General features: G+C 41.5%; 1 protein-coding gene across 2 annotated transcripts in view; it reads right to left on the bottom strand.

Moving 5' to 3' along the window:
- The window catches only part of Nedd4 (NEDD4 E3 ubiquitin protein ligase), an 84,905-nt gene that overhangs the window by 12,231 nt on the left and 51,877 nt on the right, over positions 1-20,797 (bottom strand). For both annotated transcript variants that reach the window (XM_076926276.1, XM_076926275.1), the window contains exons 10-20: positions 17,741-17,907; positions 14,538-14,655; positions 14,291-14,455; positions 10,910-10,975; positions 9,089-9,208; positions 4,884-4,964; positions 4,584-4,638; positions 4,421-4,479; positions 3,988-4,053; positions 1,599-1,828; positions 50-171 (exon numbers count right to left, since the gene is read on the bottom strand). In XM_076926276.1, the coding sequence (XP_076782391.1) occupies positions 50-171; positions 1,599-1,828; positions 3,988-4,053; positions 4,421-4,479; positions 4,584-4,638; positions 4,884-4,964; positions 9,089-9,208; positions 10,910-10,975; positions 14,291-14,455; positions 14,538-14,655; positions 17,741-17,907 (1,249 nt within the window). The remainder of the gene's footprint in view (positions 1-49; positions 172-1,598; positions 1,829-3,987; positions 4,054-4,420; positions 4,480-4,583; positions 4,639-4,883; positions 4,965-9,088; positions 9,209-10,909; positions 10,976-14,290; positions 14,456-14,537; positions 14,656-17,740; positions 17,908-20,797) is intronic.

Below are 20,797 nucleotides of genomic sequence, written 5' to 3'. Positions count from 1 at the left end.
CAAAAAACAACAACAAAAAATACATGAAAGTTTGGTACTTGATGCTAACCATCCAACAGCTTGCCATGATAAACCGCCATCCCAGCCACACGGCCAATGAACTTGAAGTATGAGAGATGCTCTTCATTACACAAGCCCGAGTTAGGATTTATCTGTAGGGTGTAATTATCCCTGTAAAGACAAACCACGCTCATGTGATCCTCTCAGTATTTCATACAACAAAACATTTATATAGACAGAGAAGGAGAATTCCCCCTTTGTTATTGTCCTGTGCTAAAATCACTCCATCTGATAATGGTTTTAAATAACCACCTCTGTCAAAAGGTGGCAATAGTCCCAAAGAACACGTAAACAGACAGAAAAAAACCTTGGTGCTTGGTATAACATGGCTAGGCTTTGAAGACAGGTTATTGGATGACAATTTCCTCTGAACTTCAAATACTACCCCTTGGAAAGACAGAGAGGCTCATAAGACTCAAGAAAAGCACCTGCTGCTTTTCCAGAAGACCTGCAGTTGAATTCCCAACACCTACATGGCAATTAACAACCATCTGGAACATCAGTTCAGGTGCCCTCTTCTGGCTTAGGAGGGCGCTGAATGCATGTGGTGCACAGGAACACATGCGGGTGAAAACCTATTCACATTAAATGAAACTTAAAACAAAGACCCAGTAAGTTATCACAACTTACAATATTGACAAAGTTCCTCCCCTGGGTTAGGCAAAGCAGCAGCAGGGGTGAAGAGACTCTGACCAGCAGAGCTCCTGAAGTCACCCAGGGAGCTCCAGGGACACAGCCTTTGAAGGGCCTCACCCATGCAAGGAAGGGGTTCTCTGTTACCCTTATGAGTCATAAGAATCCTTCACCCAAACTTCTGAAAGTCAAGTAAGCCCACTGGTTTGCCACGTTGGGCTTTGGTAAGAATACGAAGTTGGTCTGTTCTTGGCACCTTATCTGGGGTGAAGAGAGGTTTGTTCATGTTTTCCAAGGAAATGTCACTTGACATATGCTAAGTGAAATAAATAATCCATATACTTCAGCTAAGTGCTGTATGGTCCCATGTATCTAATATAAGTATGTAGTCAGATTCACAGAGAATATAGTAGATTGGTGGCTGCCAGTATATAGAGGGAAAATTGTTTAATGAATGCAGAATTATTTCAGGAGGATGGGAAAGGTACAGAGATCAATAATATAGAATGTACTTGAAATGCCAGCCAAGTGTGTGCTTACAGAGGGCTGGGGTGGGCACTCTGTAGAGGAGGGCCTATCTACCATGTGCAATCCACAGCACAAACAACACACACACATAAGGTTAAAATGGTAATTTTTATGTTCTATACATTATATACAATTCTTATATTCTATAACACAATTTTTAAAAAGCCATTCCTGAAATATCTCCTTGTGGCACCAATCATGTTGCCATGCTTTCTAACATGAAACCTAATTTTGGAGACTGTAATTAGAACACAGCCATTTAAAGAATTTATGAAAGCCGTGAGGACGTGTGGCTGTAGTCTTAGCTAATCAGGAGGCTGAGGCAGCAGGACGGCTGAAGTCCACTCAACTTGGACCTGGTGAGAAGAGGAACTTACGTAGCAGAATACTCGAACAGGCCGTAATAAGGATTAAACATTTCCTTTGAGATGAGGAAGAACCATTCTCTGGCAACTCCTCCATAGTCAAGGCCCTTTTCACCATCAAACTCGATCCAGAGGCGTGCCTTGAGGAAGTCAGCTCTTTTCACACCCATAATTCTCCGGTAAGAATCCTCCAGAATGTTTGCGCGGCGAAGTTTCATTTCAAATTTGTTTGGAATGTCAGTCTGCAGAGTCAGGGAGAGAGACATGTTTTAATCAGCCCAGCGTGTTTCCCACACTGTCCTAGGTAACCACAGCCCTCTTCCCCTGGGTCAGACCTTGTGTGCAGGAGGGATATGAAAAGGGACTAAACTCTAGGTGTGGTCTGTAGGGATAGAGTAGTGTAGGGATAGAGGTGAAGTGTCAGATGTGGCTGTGTCCTTGAGGAATGTGCAGTACAGTATGGGAGTGCACATTAACTTCAGGCCTGTCAAGTCCAAACTGACAGGAGCCATGGGAACCAAGACTGAGATCTTCACAGACCAGAGGAAGGAAGACTGCTGTAAGCTGGAGGCTCACATCATGGACTCCAGGCCAGACTGTTTCAAAACACCAATGATCTCTTTATTTATATTTAAAAACTGAGTACTGTGTGTGTGCACATGCACATGTGTGTAGATAGGCACATGCATGCCACAAGGTCATAAGCAGGTCAGAGGACAAATATGCGTGCCTATGAATGTGCAAACCTGAGGTCAATATTCATTGTCTTCCTCAATTTCTCAATACTGTATCTTCCTTTTTTCCCCCTTTAAGATATGTTCTATGTAGCCCTGGCTGGCCTGGAATTCTCTATGTAGACAAAGCTGGATCAAACCCATAGAAATCTGCCTGCTTCTGCTTCCCAAGTCCTGGGATAAAAGGTGTGCACCACCAGACCAAAGCTCACATCTTTTAATACTTTGTTTTGTTTTGGGGACAAAGTTTCTCTGTGTAATCCTTCTTGTCCTGAACTCTCTATGAAGACCACCAGGATTGCCTCAAACTCAAGAGATCAATCTACCCATATCCCTCATCAAATGCTTTAATATCAGAATGCCTAAAAGTAGAAATTTATACACAAAGCTATTGTTTAAAATCTGACCAAAGTTCCGAAGAATTTAAAAGACATTTCTACATAAAAATTTTATTGGGGGAATATAATATGTACACTAAAAATAAAAAGTACTACTTTATTTTGCTAAATTTATGTATGAAAAACTCTCATATCCAACCCACCATTTTGAATTCCTGGAAAAGTAACTCAAAAAACACACAACCTAGTAATGCCACCTAGTGGCCTTGGCCCTAAACTGCAGGGAAAGGGGAAGAGACCAGTCTATGAAGAAGGCATTTAAAATGTTGGTTATACCAAGGGATGGATGGTCATTTAATTTTAATAATTAAATATAATTATTTATTTATAAATGGAGTTTGGTCATGGGAAAAAGTAACAAACATATCTGCCAAGCATAAGGACATGAGCAACACCACCACCCATCTGCGCTGGTGTTCACTGTTAACTCTTAAATTGTGCAGAGATGTGTTTAAAGCTGAGAATGGATGGCTATTAACACTTAAGGGTAGTAAAGGGTCCAGAAGTCTGGAACACAAACACAAAGAAAAAAAATCTTCTAAGCACCAAGTTAAAAAGACCAAACACCAGGAGGGCAGAGACTAAAGAAACTGTCTTATGATCTTTTTCTAAATTACAAAGACTCCTGAAAAATACACATGAATGTAAGCACGCTATTTATTGAGTTATCAAAAATATGCGCAACCCAGGACTGGAGAGATGGCTCAGCAGTTAAGAGCATATACTGCTCATGCAAAGGAACTGAGCTCAGCTCACAGGATTCACAGTGGGCAGTTCACAACCACCTATAGGTACGGGTTATATGATTGATGCCTTGGCAACTCTATTACCTGCACACACAATTAAAATTGTAATTTAGTTTAGTTTTGGTTTTTGAAAGAAGGTATCACTATATATCCTTGGTTGTCCTTGAACACTGGAAAGGCACCTGCTTCTGCCTCCTGAGTGCTGGGATTAATGGCATGCACCACTACGTCCAGCTTTTGAAAGTAATAATCTTTTAAAAATCATGGAGCTGAAGAGACGGCTCAGTGGCTAAGAGAACTTGCTACTCCTGTAGGGGACCCAGCTTCAGGCCCGTGGGCAGCGTAGCCATCCTTAAGTGCAGCTGCAGAGACCCAGCACTCTTCTGCCTTCCACAGGCACCAGGTCAGGTATGCACAAGGAAAACACTCATACATGCTGAATAAATGAATTTTTGAAAAATGATTTAAAACGCACATACACACAATGACATCTTCTATGTGCGGCTGCTATGACGTCACCCACCTGCTTTTTCAGCTTCCGACGGAAGAACTCATACTTTCTCTTGTAATCTCTGGAGTAGGGCACTGCCTATAGTTGAAAACATTTGAAAACATGAAGAAGTTTAGGTTGTTTTTATTCCAAACAACATTATATGCTCCCCCTGGATATTTTAATGAATATACATAAAAGTAAAGAATTATTTAGACATTAAAGTTTCATATGAAGAAAAGCAAGCAGAAAACTTTTTTTTTTAAAAAATTTCTCTTTAAGATAAAACTGCATTCAGCAGTCTCTGTGGCTGCAATTTTCTTCATGTAATTTCTGAGGAGCAGGATAAAAATGGCTTCACACTATCTTTTCAAAGAGAAGAGTAGGCAGTGTGAGGAGGCCAGAGAAGGCTGTTCCTCTACAGTTCCACCCCTGACCCAGAGCACCAGAATGCAGGAAGACTCACTGGTCCAGTTATTCCCACGTTCTGCATCCGAGGATCTTCCCACTGTGTCTTTTTTATATCTAAGAGGGTGGAAAAAGTAAAAGAAAGGAAAGAGATGATCCTTTTCCTCGTGTCCACAACTGAGTACCACAAATAACTGCAAGAGAAGTCATACGGTACATACTGTGATTTATGAAGAAGACTCTTCCATCCGTGTGGGTCCTCTCTTCCCAGCCTGGCTGTAAGGAAACATTTATTGCAATTATTTTACTACCAGGTCTTAGATGTACATGTTATTTAAAAAATAACAAAAAGACAAGAACAAAAAAAGAGAAAAGACTATCACATTAGGTACATGCTTAAAGGTGTATGCAAAATACATTAATAATTTAATAACAACGTTAGTTGTAGTTGTTAAATAACTCCTACATCCCAAGGTACAAAATTTCTGAGTTACTCAAGTAAGCTCAGTAGCAGAACTTACAGGTAAAGGTCCCAGGTCATTGGACGAGTCAACTGGTGTCTTTCCTCTCAGATGAGCAGGAATTTTTGATCTTGGATCATCCTTTGTTTTAGTCATAAATAAAACAACACAGATTTTAAAATAATGATAGTCATTGTACTATAGGTGGTTTGTAATGCCAATAGATTCTTAAAATATTCTTTTGAGTTGGAGAGACAGCTCAGTAGTTAAAGCATTTGCCATGAAAGAGTGAGGACAGGAGTTTGAATTCTAAAAACCCAAGGAAATGCCAGGCAGGCACCATGGTCCACTCTTAATTCTAGCCTTGGATGGATGGCAGAGAGGGGATGCCCACAGCAAACTGTGTAGGTGGACTAGCTGCAAAGATAAGTGGTGGGCTTGAGTGACAGCTGCCTCACTGAACTATTAGCAGAGCAGTGGACAATGATTTCTGGCATCAACCTCAGGCCTCCACACCTACTTACATGCACACAAATTACACACACACACACACACACACACACACACAAACATACACACAAACGAATGCACAAAGAAAATACATACAAATATACATGAAAATGGAAAACTATTTGAGAAAATAAAATTTTCTTTTATATTTCATTTACAACCTTTTGTCCTTTTGACACAAGGGCTCGAAGCCCAGACTGGCACTGGAGTCCTGGTTTTCCTATCACACAGCCTGTTGAGTGCCAGGGTTACAAGCCTGTGCAACCTCACTGTACTTAATCTTTAATTGCTCCCCTTGTGATTTACTTCTGCTTCTAGAAGATATTACTAGGAGGTCCTACTGATGAAGAGAATGTCACTTCCCACTGGGATCAGGACTGATGTTTTCCATTAGAGCTGTTTCACCCGACTGTGAAGCCACTGAGAACATTTTATAGTTGCTGGAACCAGAACTATATCAAGTTTTTCTCTGCATAGAAACTAGTGTACTAGTGTAAGATGGTGGCATTAGACTGCACCACATCGGGGCTGGTAAGATGGCTCAGGGGGCTAAGGTGCCTGCTGCCAGGCCTGACAACTTGGGATTCACAAGACAGAACAGGAAGAACACAACAGGCTCCTGCAAGTTAACTGCCCTCTGACCTCCAAACAGATGTTGTGGCACACATGAATGTACACACACAGGATAAATAACTGCACGGGGATTAACAAATAAATGAACAAATAGAATAGAATCACATGTTGTGGTCCTATCTGTTTGAGTATTTATTTTCTTTCTTTGAAAGACAGAGGTGTAAACTAAAAAGAAGTTACTGAGATCAATTCAAATCTTAAAAAAAGAGAAAAGTTCAGTTTATTTGGATTACTATATAATTACTTTAATATTATTATATTAAGTCGAATTATTAAACTCTTTTAGATTTGTTTTAACTATGTTGACCTTTTAAAATAGTTCTTAAGTCTTAGGTGTTACAAGTTTGGAGAACTTTTTTATTGTAATGAGCTAAACACCACCTAAATTTAACAATTAAAATATCAAGAACACTGACTGTTCCTTCGGGGGACCAGGGTTTGTCTCCAAGTACCATGTAGTAGTTCACAACCGTCTATAACTAATTCCACAGCATCTGCACCTCTTCTGCCCTCCACTAGTACAAAAAGGCATATATGCAGGCACACATACACATAAAATAATATAAATAAACTTCAACAACAACAATAACAATAGTAACAATAAATATCTGTCCTGCTTAGCTTCAGAGTCTTCCTGGTACTATTAATAAATGAGACAAAGTCTACTTAAGCCTTTATTACTAGTGAACCAAAAACTGGAACCAGGAAATAAGTATGAACACCTTCATAAAATATAATATAAATCAAAAAGAAGCATAAATGTACATTGAATACAAATAATAAAAACTTCCTAGAGCTGGGGATATGGCTCAGTTGGAAAGTACTTGCCTAGGGAGAATAAAAGCCCTGGATCCCAGGCCTAGAGAGATGGCTCAGTAGTTACGAGCAGTGTCTGCTCTTCCAGAGGACCAGAATTCCATCCCCAACACCCAAATATCAGCTCACAACTGCCTATGATCCAGCTCCAGATGATTTCACATCCTCACAGACATACATGCAGGCAAAACACCAATGCATGTAAAATAAAAATAAAAAAATCCTGCCACCACAGAAACGGGGCCTCATGTGTCGAACCTAGGAGGGGGAGGCAGGCAAATCAGGAATCCAGGTTTAGCTTCAGTTATACAGCAAGTTCTAGAACAGCCTGGGCCACATAAGACTTTCTTTACCTCAACTAACAAAAACAAAATACCTAATCTAAACCCCAAGATTTTTACATGTAATTCACTGACTATTATGAAAAGTAGATTATATATGTGACTAGATACAGAAGCAATTGATGCTATAAATTTGAAGTGAGGAGCGTGGAAGTTACCCAGCTGCTAGTCTGAATGCTGTAGTCAACAAATAAAGGCCTCCTGTTTGATGCATGCCATATTTCCCAACCTTTAGGAAGGGATCTTTGCTCAGTGTTGAATGGCGAGCCTGCCTGTTGATAGCAACTGACTGGTCTCCATTGTGGCCCGGCATATTAATTAAGTCATACTTTACAACTATAGAGAACTCACAAATAAGTAATATAATTAAAATAGCTAGCTTAACCTGTAAACAGAAGGTGCACTTGTAAGTCACTCTTGAACACTGGAGGCTAATTCCTAACGATTTATTTATATTATGTGTGTCTGCATATAGGTATGAGCGCAGAGGCTCATGGAGAGAGAGATTAGAGGTGTCGGGTCCCTAGAATTGTAATTACAGATGATTTTGAAGTCCTGATGTGGGCGCTGGAACTAAACTTTAGTCCTCTGGAAGACCACAAAGTGCTCCTAAATCAGTGAGCCTCATCTTTCCAACGTTTTAGTATTTTTTCCTGAATTTTAAATAAAAATTTTTATCAAGCTAATTTATAACAATTTTCTCAGCTAATGAACACACAGTAAGATGACTGTTGACTGATGTGAACACATCTGTCCTAGAAGCCAGAGCTGCCAGCCCATGTAGCCAAGCTGTAAGGGGGTTACAGTGCTTAGAGCAGAATCACAATGGCAACAACCACAGCACAGAGTGGCTTTGGGGCCAGTGAGACAGCTGAGTGGGCAAAGGTGCTAGCTGCTAAGCCTAAGGACCTAGGTCTGATTCCTGAGAACCCACAAGACAGAGGGAGAGGACCAACTCCTGTAAGTTGTCCTCGAATCCCATTCGGGGACCCCCCCACATACACACCCTATGGTGTCCACCCCCATTAAAAAAAAAACAATGTAAAAAGAAAAAAATTCAGTGAAAGAAATGGTGGTAAGATAAAATAAACACGAAGACATCACAACTATAAACGTCTTTTAAAATCTTATTTTTTGCCTCCATGTATGGCTGCACCAAATATATGCAATACCCATAAGGGCTGAAAGAGCATCACATCCTTTAAAACTGCAGTTACACATGAGCCACCATGTGCAAGCTGGGTACTGAACCTGGGTTCTCTGCAAGAGTAGCAAACGCTCTTAAACCACTAAGCCAACTCTTTAGCCCCATATCTATAAACTTCTTTCACAGATACTAATCACCAAGATAACCCTTTAGCAAAATATTTGAACAAGTACCCAGAGAGATAGCTCAGTGGATACAATGCTTGCCATTAGTGTGAAGAGCAGAGTTCAGATCTACAGCACACACACAAGAGCTAGGTGGGCAAAGTCTATGTTCCCACTGTTTGAGAGTCAGAGACCAAATCTCAGACAAAACTCCAAATTTATCAAAAGTCCCTGACTAAGTAAATAATATTAAAAGCAACTGAGGAATAAACATAATATGAAATCGAGGCCTCCATATGAGTATTCTCTCATTCAGGTGCCCCCACACATACATACATACCTATATACATACACATGCACACATAAACACACATATCCATGTACATGTATGTACGTACACAAGCACACACACATAACGATGTACAAACACAAACACACTCACACAGACACACAGAAGTAAACAACATAACCATCGAAGGTGCGGCCATCCAAAGGACCCGATCACTACTCTGTTCTCGTTCTGACCAGACTTGCTTCAGACAATACCGCAGGTAAGCAGCGCGCACTGGAGGCCCACAGGACACAGAACACACAGAAGTGTGAGGTGCAAGCTTACCCAGGGCCGTCAGAAAACAGGCGAAAAGTGCACAGTACCTGCATGGTGGGCTTGGCCCAGGTGGTGGTTTTCGAGTTGTGGTCTACGTAGTATGATCTTCCTTTATCATCTTGTTTTTCTTCCCAGCCTGGTGGCAATCCAGATGAAGTGGGCAAAAGCTAATACCACAACAACAAAAAATAAAACCCTCCATGTTATCTAGGAAGAATTCCAGACAGAAGCCTCTTGCCTTTTTCTCTGCTAGTGCTGTAAAACAACCATTGTTTTTATTCTTAATGAAAACCACTCATCAGAAAACAGGCAGAAGATACATTTTAAATTTAGAACCATGAACCACATTTTAAATCATATTTTAAAATATATTTAAAAAACATAGCAACTTACTTGGGAAGAAAGAAAAACAATTAGCATGCTAAAACATGTCAATACTAGGAGCTATATAATTAGGGGAGGACACACACATGCTTGCATACAAACTGATGGGATTATTAACAACACTGGCCCACTTTGCTGATGACAAGTTGAGCCTTTGGACAACAACTCCTACGCCAATGCATCACGGAGCTAAGGTCCAAACAGAAGCATGTTTCAGAAACCACATTTAGGTGCTGGCAGCAGAGGCAGGTGGAGCTCTTTGAGTCTGGGGCCAGCCTGATCTACCATGTTACAGGACTGCCTGGGGTTACATAGTAAGTGAGATTTTGCTTCTGCTTACACATGCTGTGGTTTAAAAGAGGAGACAAGTTGTGGACCCCAAGACAGGATAACAGGGTAGTCCCTCATGGCCTCTACAATTTGCTATCACTTTGACTAGGCCGGGGGTCTTCAAGGTCAGGTGGACCCTCATCCTCAACACAGGACTGGAAAGAATCCTTCTCTAAGACAGATAAGCCACTCTCCTGAGGTGATAGTTCTCGAGCCTCGGCACTGCATGCTATAATCCCGTAGAAGGATAAATCTCATTTCTCAAAACTGATATATATATATAGAATATCAGTCAAAGGCTCACTGACTGGTAGGAAAGTGAGGGACTTCCAAGAGGAAAAATGGGATGTGCACACATCAGATGAATGAGTACAGAAATTAGGATTTGAGGATATTCAGGTGCTGAGAATACAGCAGGCAAGAAAGAGCAAGGGTAGGCTGAACAGGCAGGATCCTCAGATTTTAATTTTATTTGAAAAAACATGTGGGACTGGGGATAGAGCTCAATGGGTGGAATGCTTGTCTACGTTTCCTAAAGCCACAGGTTTGAGCCCCAGCTCTGTGTAAATCAAGCACAGTGGAATATGCCTGTAATTCTAGCAGGAGGAGCAAACAGGCATCCAAGGCTTGGGATATACGGGGTCCAATCACAAAAAAAATAAAGTGATACATAAGGCAGTGAGAACTTGGTGTAATGAGAGGTGAGAACCGCCATGGAGCTGGCAGGTCTTGCTGACTAAGACTGGGAAGGGAGGCAGCAGGAGACTAGGAGGCCTATCTGGCTGCCACATACAATAGACCGAGCAGTGAGGTCCCTAGCTAGACAGCCCAGACAAAGGGCAGATACGGCTGTTGGGTGCATGTCAGTACACAGCTGCATGTTGTGCATCACACATGAGGTAGTAGTGGCTCATCACCTCTAAGCAGCAGGGATCACCTGAGAAGCCACATCCCACCTGCCACCATTATCAGCATGGGACTTGCTTTGTAAGACAAACAGTTCTCTGAGATTCGTCTACCAGGTTGTGCCTCATATCTCCTTGGTGCCCTGCTCAGCAGGCACTCACACACAGTGTTGTAATGTGGAAGAATTTAAAAATTAGCTTAATTTCTTTATCTTTCATTCTTGGCCGAGGGGGCTGGAGAAAACTCACCACAGGAAGTGTAGGCTGTTCCTCAAAGATACAGGTTTGTGAGCTGCCTCCTCTGCTGGAATGATTCTTGAGGGGAGGAAACAAGTAATACTTTTAACGTTTGCCCTCAGAGAACAGGCAATGTACTGAGGTACAGGTGATACAGGAGGAGACAGCATGCCGGGAGGGTGTGGTTACTAAGACCCACAGGGGATGCCTTCTCTCCCGCCCTTCCACTTTCTGGTCCTCCAATGTCCACAACTGGACTTGGATTTTCCCTGTGCACACCCACTCTCACCTATTCATTCATCCTGTCATTCCTAGTGACTTAAATATGACCTTTTTTTTGCTAGACCCAAATAAAAAACTTCACCATCTGTCACCTTAATTACTCTAAAAGTGACAAGGGCTTCCTGCCTCAAGACTTGTTTCTGCACGTCCAGACTGCCTGCTGTAGCCACTGGGCTGGTTCTAGGTCCTTGTTTTCTAGCTACAGCCCTCAACTGAATTTCAGCTAATACTTGGATGTCCAACACCAAACACCATGCTTCCGCCCGGAACTGGGCACTTCCTCTTCTCCAGCCACTTCCTGACTCACAGACCACCACTGGGCATTCCACTCTGATGGCTTCTTTCCTGGAAATCTATAGTCTATCTTCTCCTTCACCTTGATATACAAGCTCTAACCACTAACTGAAATATCTTTATTATTTAAAGGTATTATTATTTAAAGAAATATTATTTTGTTATTAAATGACAGTAAAACTTATAAACACACATAAAATCAGAATATCTCAATTTATACAGTTTATGATAACACAAATGGTTACACAATCTAAGTTACTCACAACAGAAAATGGGGGATTCTTTCAGGACAATTTGTTTTTAGTGATTTTAAAAGAAGTACATTGATATCCACGGAAACAGAAGAATAAGTGAAAAAATTAACCAAAAGGCATGTGTAAGATAATCTCAAGGAAATGAGAAGGTGGCTTGAAGACGAGACACATGCTTTGTACACATAAGGCTATTCCTTATGTGTACAAAGCATGTGTCGAACACATAAGGTTCATACTCCAAACAAACCAACCCAAAAAAACACAGCACACCAACACACACATGCACACTCTTAAAATTACATACAGGGGTTGGAGAGATGGCTCAGCAGTTAAGAGTGCTTGCTGCTCTTCTAGAGGAACAGATTTTGGAATCAGCACCTATCAGGTGGCCCACAACTACCTGTAACTCCAGCTTCAAGGGATCTGATGTTCTCTCTTCTGGCTCCCATGGGTACTACACTCGTGTGCCCATATGCACAAAACCATATACAGATACATACAGATATACGTACAAACACATTAAAAGTAAATCTTCGTAAAAAACTTTAAAGGTAGGTAAGTATATGCATATACATGTATATTTATGAATATGTATATGTTTAAGATACTATATCAAGCCATGTCATTGAGGCAACATAATTTGGAGCTAAGAAGGAAGAACCATTTTTTTATTTTGTAGATCTCAATACTGCCTCAGGTTTCAACACATTCATGAAACAGTTGAAGAATATTCTTAACAGGTGATGATAACTCATACAAGGCCTAAGTACGACAAGGGCACATCGATGCATCTGGTTTTTATTTTACACGGGTTGTGGGCATCATACTCAGGGACTCCTATTTGTTGCATGGCAAACACTTTTCTGAGTCATCTCCCCATACTTATTCTGTAAACCCGATGAATCCTTCCCCCAGCCCCCTGACAAATTAATTAATTAATTAAGCAAATGGGAAACAGAATAGGCTGTGGAAGAAAGAATGGGAAAGAGGCAGGTGTGGAGAGGACACGTGGAGGTGATCTGATAGATACTCATATTAGTAGAGGCATATAATTGTGTAGGTGAAGCTTCTTGAGGAAGGGGCTAGAAGTTAGCAAATGATTGCCCACTGAGGTCCAACACTGAATGCTAGTTCTTTTAACTGCTAAAGTATGAGATGTGGTTTGAACGTGGCTATGAACAAGTAGGAATGGCTGGATTCCATTGACACCTTATTTATGGCAACAGGCAGCTGCAGATTTGGCCCTGCACTGGAATGAAGTCCTGAGAGATAGATCAAGGTGTTCTGTCCTCTTTAGGACAGATGAACTCTCAGTGAGTGAGTGGTTATGGCACCTTGTACCTGGCCAGCCAGAGGAAGCATTCACCAAATGAATAATGCAGTGAAAGATCAGAGTCAGACAGTCTTCTACTGACTTCTAATGAATCTGCCTTGATGATACAGATTATAAAAAGCCAGCCAGAGTCTCCCATAGGGGTGGTATATGCTGGGAGGCTTAATTCTGGACCCTGCAAACAGTGAATGAAACCATTACCTCTCTCCTCATTTAATCAACATGCCTCTAATCTACACATGTGTACTGGTGATATCTGTAATTTTGTTAAAATCTCATAGAGGGAATAGAGATATGGTTAAAGTAGTTAAAAGCATGTCCTGCTCTTCTACAGGACCAGGGTTCAATTCCCAGCACCCACATGTTAGTTCACAACTGTCTATAGCTCCAGTTTCTGGGGATCTATCATTGACATTGGGTCTTTGAGGACATCAAGCATACACATGGTACACATGTATACAGTCAAAACACACAAACACACACAGACACACAATATTTAAAAACAAAACATCTCTCCCTTCCCCCAAAAAACAATCTCAACTCATACAATCAAGATAGGCAAGTAGCCTCCACCACTAGAAACTGACCTGGCACACAAAGGCAGGGTCATGGCAAATCCAAGTTGCCTTCTAAATTGTGTCTGAACAGAGGAAAAACAACAACAGCAGCAGCAACAACAACAAAAAAACACCAAACAAAAAACAAAACTCATAAAACAAAATGAAACAAGCCTAAGCTGCATAACATCAAACAGCTGTCATGTCCGCTCTTCTCTTGTCTCTGTTACTCATCGAGTTGTGTGCTCGCAAGAGATCTGAGGTACACAGGTACACAATTCCCTCTACTTATTGACAACATCCAGAGTACTCTCTTATCTCCCCAACCTCCTTTAAAATTACCCAAAGAATCAAAGTCCACTGTTCTCCCTGACACCCTCTCACGGACCATGTGTCCCTTCCTGCTGAAATGACCAAGAACCTCAGCGTCTGTTTTCAGTTCTTTCTGGTGAGTTTGCCTGGAGGGTAGTGAGTAAAGGACCCAAGACCACAGTGCACACTCGGACTACCCACATTCTGCTTCCCAGTGTTAGTGAAGGGTAAGTCAAAGAACCATACTGTAAAGTTCCAACATATCATCATCACATGCCATTGAAGTGTACATAAAACATAGCTGTTAAATCTATTTATGACAAGAAATCACACAGCCATGACAAAATCTAAAACATCTTACTGAGCTGGTGACTGGCTGGCTGGTGGCCGGATTTCCATACACGGAGAGTCTGGCATCGAACTCTTCTGCAAGGCGAGCCTGCACATCTACTTGACTCGATGGAGGTGACTGGGCAGCCTGATCACTATACTCGGTATTTTCATCTTCGCGTACAATTTCCCAATTCTAAAGAGAGCAGAATCCACACTCTAACATCCACTGCCTAACATGTGCTGGAATTGGGGACAAGAGGAGGAAGGGTTCATACCTCGGGGGACTCCCGGTTGTCAGCGCTGTCCACATCCTCCGATATCTGCCGCCTGGTGGTAAATGCTCGCTGTGCCTGCAGCTGAATATCATCGTTGTCATCATCTGTGAGGTCATCCCTAGGGCAGAAGTATAAGAAGGTATCATCCTGCTTTGTTACAGTTAGAATCATAAACAAAGAGTCTGTGGTTAGTAAATACTTAGGCTGAATTCACGGTTTTGGTCAAAAGCTGTTTCACTATGCTGATCATACTGTTAGCACGTTAGTAGCTGGTCTGGGGGACTAGAACAGAAAAGAATGTACATGGGAAGTAGAAATCTCATGCAAATGAGTAATAGCTGATATTTAGTTCATCACTGTGCCTAGTTTGATTCATATGCTATGATAAAACACTGACCAAAACCAACTCAGGGAAGAAAAGGCTTATGTTATTTTACAGGTTACAGTCATCAGAAAGGGAAAGAATCTGGAGGCAGAAGCAGAGACCATAAAGAGGTGCTAATGGCTGGCTTCCCAATGGCCTACTTAGCCTGCTTCCTCATACAACCCAGGACCACCTGCCAGGGGTGCCACTGCCCACAGTGAGTTGTTTATAAAGATCAATCCAGAAAATGGCCCTCAGACATGCCCACAGACTCATCTGAAGACAATTCCTCAGCCGGGGTTTCTCTTCACAGCTGAGAAAACTAACCTGCACAAATAATGCTTGATATTGTACCACGCCGGCTTGAGATGGAAACCCAAGGCAGTTCTACAGTCAGACTATACCTCGTGAGTGGATTAACTGGTTGGCTTGGTCTTAGCAGGGAGCCATGGTCCCCATACAGACATGCAGAAGGGGGAATGGCAGGCAGCACACACACCCTACCACTCAAAGTTTAATACATTAGGGAATCTGAGTTCAGGAAAAGTACAAACCTCAGCCATGTCTGAGTTACATTATCCCAGTTATTTGTTTAATATAAAGAGGATATTGAATCGGAAATCTTATTCACATGTTTGGTAACAAAAATGTTAACTAAGAATTTTATTAATATTTACGTATTATGTGTGTATACATGTATGTGGATGTCAGAAATCTTCTTGCAAGGATTAGGTCTCCCTTTTTATCTTGTTGGTTTGGGGAACTTGAGCTCAAGTTATCATGTTTGGCAGCAACTACAGGTACTCAGTGAGCCATCTTACAGGCCCCAAAAACATTAATTTGATGACATACCAGACCAAGATAGTTTAGAAAAATAGTTCTTTTAAAATATAGTTTTTGCCATAGTGGTGACATACAACCTTAATTACACCAATTAGAAGGCAGAGACAGGTGGGTCTCTTCGAGTCTGAGGCCAGGCTGGTCTACAGAGCTAGTTCCAGAACAACCAGGGCTACACAGAGAATCCCTGTGTTCAAAAAACAAAAACCAAAACAAACACACACATAAAAATTATTTTTAAGGTAACACATGAAAAACTGCAATATTCTGAGCTGAAGAGATGTTTCAGCAGTTAAGAGTACAGGCTCCTCTCCAGGACAGACTTCAGGTTCCTAGTGCCCAAAGGGTGGCTCACAACCATATACAATATCAGTTCCAGGAGTTACACTTACTTCTGAACAGACATACATGTAGGCAACAGCCATACACACAAATAAAGTAAAAATTAAGAACAAAAAAAAAGGGTACTTGACAGTTTCCATGGGTGGACACACTATTGATGACTATGTATAAGCAGACTGAAGTACTTGACGTATGTATCACTCATCCATGTCACTTCTGGGTGATAGCAACACTCAGCATCCTCATTTGCTTTTACAAATATTCAATACAGCATTACTAACCACGGACACCTTACTGGTCCAGAGCATGAGAACTGTATCTAACTGTCTGTCTGTCCACAGGCATCACCTCCCTAACCCCCAGCTATTAGAAGATCATTCTCTATTGTGGCATGTAAAATATAAATTGTGAATAATGGTTATAAGGAATGTTTAAATTTTTTTCTTCCACCTGCATACTGCCACCTGAAATCGACACCAGCCAGTAAAACACGATTCTGTGTGGCAGGACTGCCTGTCTGTCAAAGACAACAGGGTGGCTTTACATAATGTCCTCCCCACCCCCACTTTGTACTTGGTGTGTGATTGTGCAGATCCTAATGCACATGTGCTGGAGTGTGACTACTGGTCTATTTTGGAGAACGTGAAAACAGAACAAAAGTTTTCAGAAGTATCAGATGTATCAGGGATGAATGGACTGGTAAGACAAACGACAAGGATGTGTCAAGCACATCCTTGTGACAAGCCACACGAGGCCACAAGAGGAGAACAGGAGGGTATCTGAAACTGAAAATTGGAAGATCCTGGAAATAACATACACAATTGTCTGTTTTCGTCCTGGTCATTGAACCCAGGGCCTTAATCTTGAGATCATAGTGCAGTTTTAGACTAAAAAAGGCACCAAGGAGATATGAACGTGAATCTATCAAAGATCACTTCATGCTTGTCCTCTGTAGGTGGGAAGGTCCTTGTCTTCCATCTGAATTAGAGAAGGGCATTAGGAAAGAACCCTTATCAGTGGCTCATCTATGAGTTAAAAATAATTGATACTTTAAAGATGAAGTAGCAGGGTTGTGGTTCGGTGACAGAGTTTGCTTAGCAGGAATGAAACACTGGCTCCAAACTCTAGCAGCACAAAAACACTGCACAAAGTTAAGAATGAACTTGAACTTCTGATCCTCCTGCATCCACCTACCAAGTGCAGGGAGTACAGGAGTGCACCATCATATGCCACTGTATGTGGTGCTGGGGATGGAACTCAGGGTCTCCTGTAGGCAAGTTCTCTACCAAGTGAGCCACAGCTCTAACCTCAAAGAATTTTCCAAAATGATTTGTTTATTATATTTTCTTTATTTACTTGTTTAGTGTGTGTGTAGGTGTAAGGATGGCACGGCACACGTGGTGGTTAGAAGATTGTTTTTTGGTAATCGGTTCTCTTCTTCCATGATGTGGGATTTGGGGATCAGGCTGGGTGGCAAGGGTCCTTCAGACACTGGCATCCAAATATTTTTAATTTAAAAAATCTCAACTAAGATAGAAGTTTTTCAGTGGTGGTTAGTTAGCCTATAATTTAGGAATCCCTATACCACTATAAGCCTACTAGAGACACAGAATCAACATGCCAAGTAGCAGCAAAATCTATCCATATTGGGACATACTCAGGGCTTGGTCTTTTCCACTGTGTTCTTCTAGACTCATGGTTTACGTAGTAGGTCCTTCCAAGGACATCCTGCCTCTCTTCCCATCCCGGAGGTAGAGGAGAAGGTTCTGGTGGATGCTGCAAATGGGTGGCAGCATCTGGTTGGTCCAAAACAACCCAGCCAGGCTGAAAAACAGAATGAAAACAATTAATTTGATGCTTGACTTAAAAAAAAATCTTTATAAATTACAAATTATGTTCGATTCCAGAAACTGTGCATAAACAGATTTAGTCCATGATCAATTCTCACGGCCAGAATATGAAGGCTAACCAAGGCTTTCCTGCAAATGAGGAAACATTTAAGAGCTGTCTGAGAATGCCTCAAAATTTTTCAAAAAGCTTAAAATACAAAACAAAACATACAAAACAAAAAAGAAAACAACGACCCCCTGCAAAAAACGACGGACAACAAAAAGCAAATCTTTAAATCACTCCACCAAGATGTGACAATGGAAGGTGCTCAGGAGATGAGAAACACAACGGAAGCCAGTCTGAGCCTGGCCACTCAGGCACAAGCAGCTGAAGACAGCAGTGGAGCAGCCTTGCTGGCCATCACTCCTCTCACTGAGAAAGCACATCGCTTATGGTAGAAATCAACAAACAGTCGAGGCATGAAGAGTTTTCCAGTGAGGTCAAGCCCTGAGAAGCCCAACAGAGACAGCAGAGTGACTGAGAAAAAGTCACTACTTGGGGATGTGTGGTGATAGACATACTTCTAATATTAGCGTCTGTCTGCATTTTCTATTTCTCCCCTAGACCCAGGACAAGCATTATGGCCAGGCTGTAAGAATCAAACAAGGAATATTTAAAAAAGAAACGCACAGAAATTTGTGTCTTTAAAGAGATAAAATACATAAAGCCCTACGGTAGTTAAAGTAAGAAATTAAGTGGAAAGGTATTAAGTATGAACATGCTTTCATATTAAAAACCCTGTAATGGGGGTTTGAGAGTCTGCGCACTGATTAAGTACATACTGTTCTTGCTGAGGGCCTGAGTTTGGGTCCCAGATCACTATCAGGTGGCTAACAACTGCCTGTAATTCGGCTCCAGGGGATCTGATATCTTTGGGCTTTGCAGGCACATGCACTCAAGTACGTACGTATGTACACGTACACGCACACACGCACGCAAACACGAAAATAAAAATTAAAAAGTCTTCTAACGGGGTTGGGAGTATAGCTTATTTGGTAAAATCTGGGCCTAGCATGCATAAAGTCCTGCATTCCATCCTGGACACCATGTACACCAGGCATGACGGAACATCTTCCCACACCAAAACTCTCAAAATTCTGATAAAATTATTATGCTATAGATTTTTTTTAAATAATGAGAGCCAATTCTCAAGTTCAAGTAGAAACACAAATCATAACCAACATCATTTTAAGAGAGAAGAGATGTGTGAAGAAGAATATGTCAGAGAAAACAGTCTAGGTCTAAGCTCTACACACACAGCTCAGAAGAACAGACTGGGAAACAGAAAAAGAAGAAAACTCAGAGGAACTTCGCATTCAACAAACACATTTTAAATCTGTGGGGAAATGGGAAGATAATTTAGGCAGGGGAAAAATATTAGAGAATAGGTTGGGAAAAAAATTAATACACATCCCTACCTAGTAACTTATACCAAGATATACAACAAATTGAGTAACAGAAATAATAGAAAGCAAACCAAAAGAACGTTAGATCAAAATTGGAGAAATTGGAAGCAGTATGTTCCAAGAGCAGGAAGCTGTTAAACATGACAGGAAAATGCAGAAAGCACAAGAGAATTGTGCACTTGAATTGGAAACTCATAAACAATATATATGCCCTACCCCTGATAAATCAAAGTAAAAGCAGACAAACTGGAAAGGTCCTCGGTACTGTGACAGTTAAACACCTGTATACAGGACTTCTATTACCTGTGCTGGCAATGAGTGTGCAGGGGCATGCAGGCTGGAAAAGCAGCTCAATCCTTGGAGGCTGCACCTGACATCAGGGGGTCAAGAAGAGTGGCAACAGGTAGAGAGGAGGAGCTGCTGGGGGAATGGAGGGAGACTGGAGAGTTCCCTGGGAGGGGTTCCACATGGGAAGCTACAGTCACTCCCTCCCGTAGTCTTTTTTTCTCTTTTCATTTCTATAGGAGCTGATATTCAAATTCCGTTCTCTACTTTTCCTCTTTTACTTCATCTCCATTTTCTGTTTTCCTTTCCTATACACCAACACAATGTGCCACATTATAAAAGAAACTCTAATCCTGAATCAGAGTCAAACTGTATCTCCCAGGACTTGGTCTCAGAAGGTGTGATCTGAGTTTGTTACAGTCCTCAGATAGACTGTTCAGCTCAAGATTTCCATTCTCAATTATTCATTTATATATTTTTATGTGTTTAGGTGTTATGCATGTATGTATGTATACCACCTGTGCATAACATGCAATGCAGTGCCAACAGATGGCAGAAGGCATTGTGTCCCAGGAAACTGAAGTTGGTTGAAGATGGTTGTAAGCCACCATGAGTGTTGGGAATTGAATCTGAGATCTCTCGAAAAGCATCCAGTGCTCTTAACCAATGAGCCATCTCTCCAGCCCCAAGATTTCGTTATTGAATGTGGCCAATGGATATTTTGCTCTCAGATTATTAAAGTCTATCAGTAAAAAAGAATTTACTAAGCAGAATAAAAGAAAAAAGACACAAAGGGGGACTACAGAGAAAAAGGTGATGGGGAGGAGGAGGGAGCTAAAGAAGACGGGGCAGTGACTATGATAAAGGTACATTATATGCATGCAGGGACATGTCAGAAAGAAACCAGACTTCTAGGATTCTGCGACATGAACAAGCAAGGGTGTTTAAAAAGGGATCCCACTGCTGAACATGAAAACAAGACACTGGAGTGACAGTTCAGCAGTTAGGAGAGCCTGTTCTGCCATTTCCAGCACTCACACCTCCAAGGCCAGTGCTAGGAGGGCTGATGCCCTCTGGCTCCACAGGTACCTGCACACTCATAGTGTGTGTAAGGCTGATGCCCTCTGGCCTCC

The sequence above is a fragment of the Arvicanthis niloticus genome, chromosome 27 (genome assembly GCF_011762505.2).
Source record: "Arvicanthis niloticus isolate mArvNil1 chromosome 27, mArvNil1.pat.X, whole genome shotgun sequence".
In the NCBI taxonomy this organism is placed as follows: Eukaryota; Metazoa; Chordata; class Mammalia; order Rodentia; family Muridae; genus Arvicanthis; species Arvicanthis niloticus.
The sequence above is the reverse complement of the archived record's forward strand: the minus strand, read 5'-3'. Positions and strand labels throughout refer to the sequence as shown.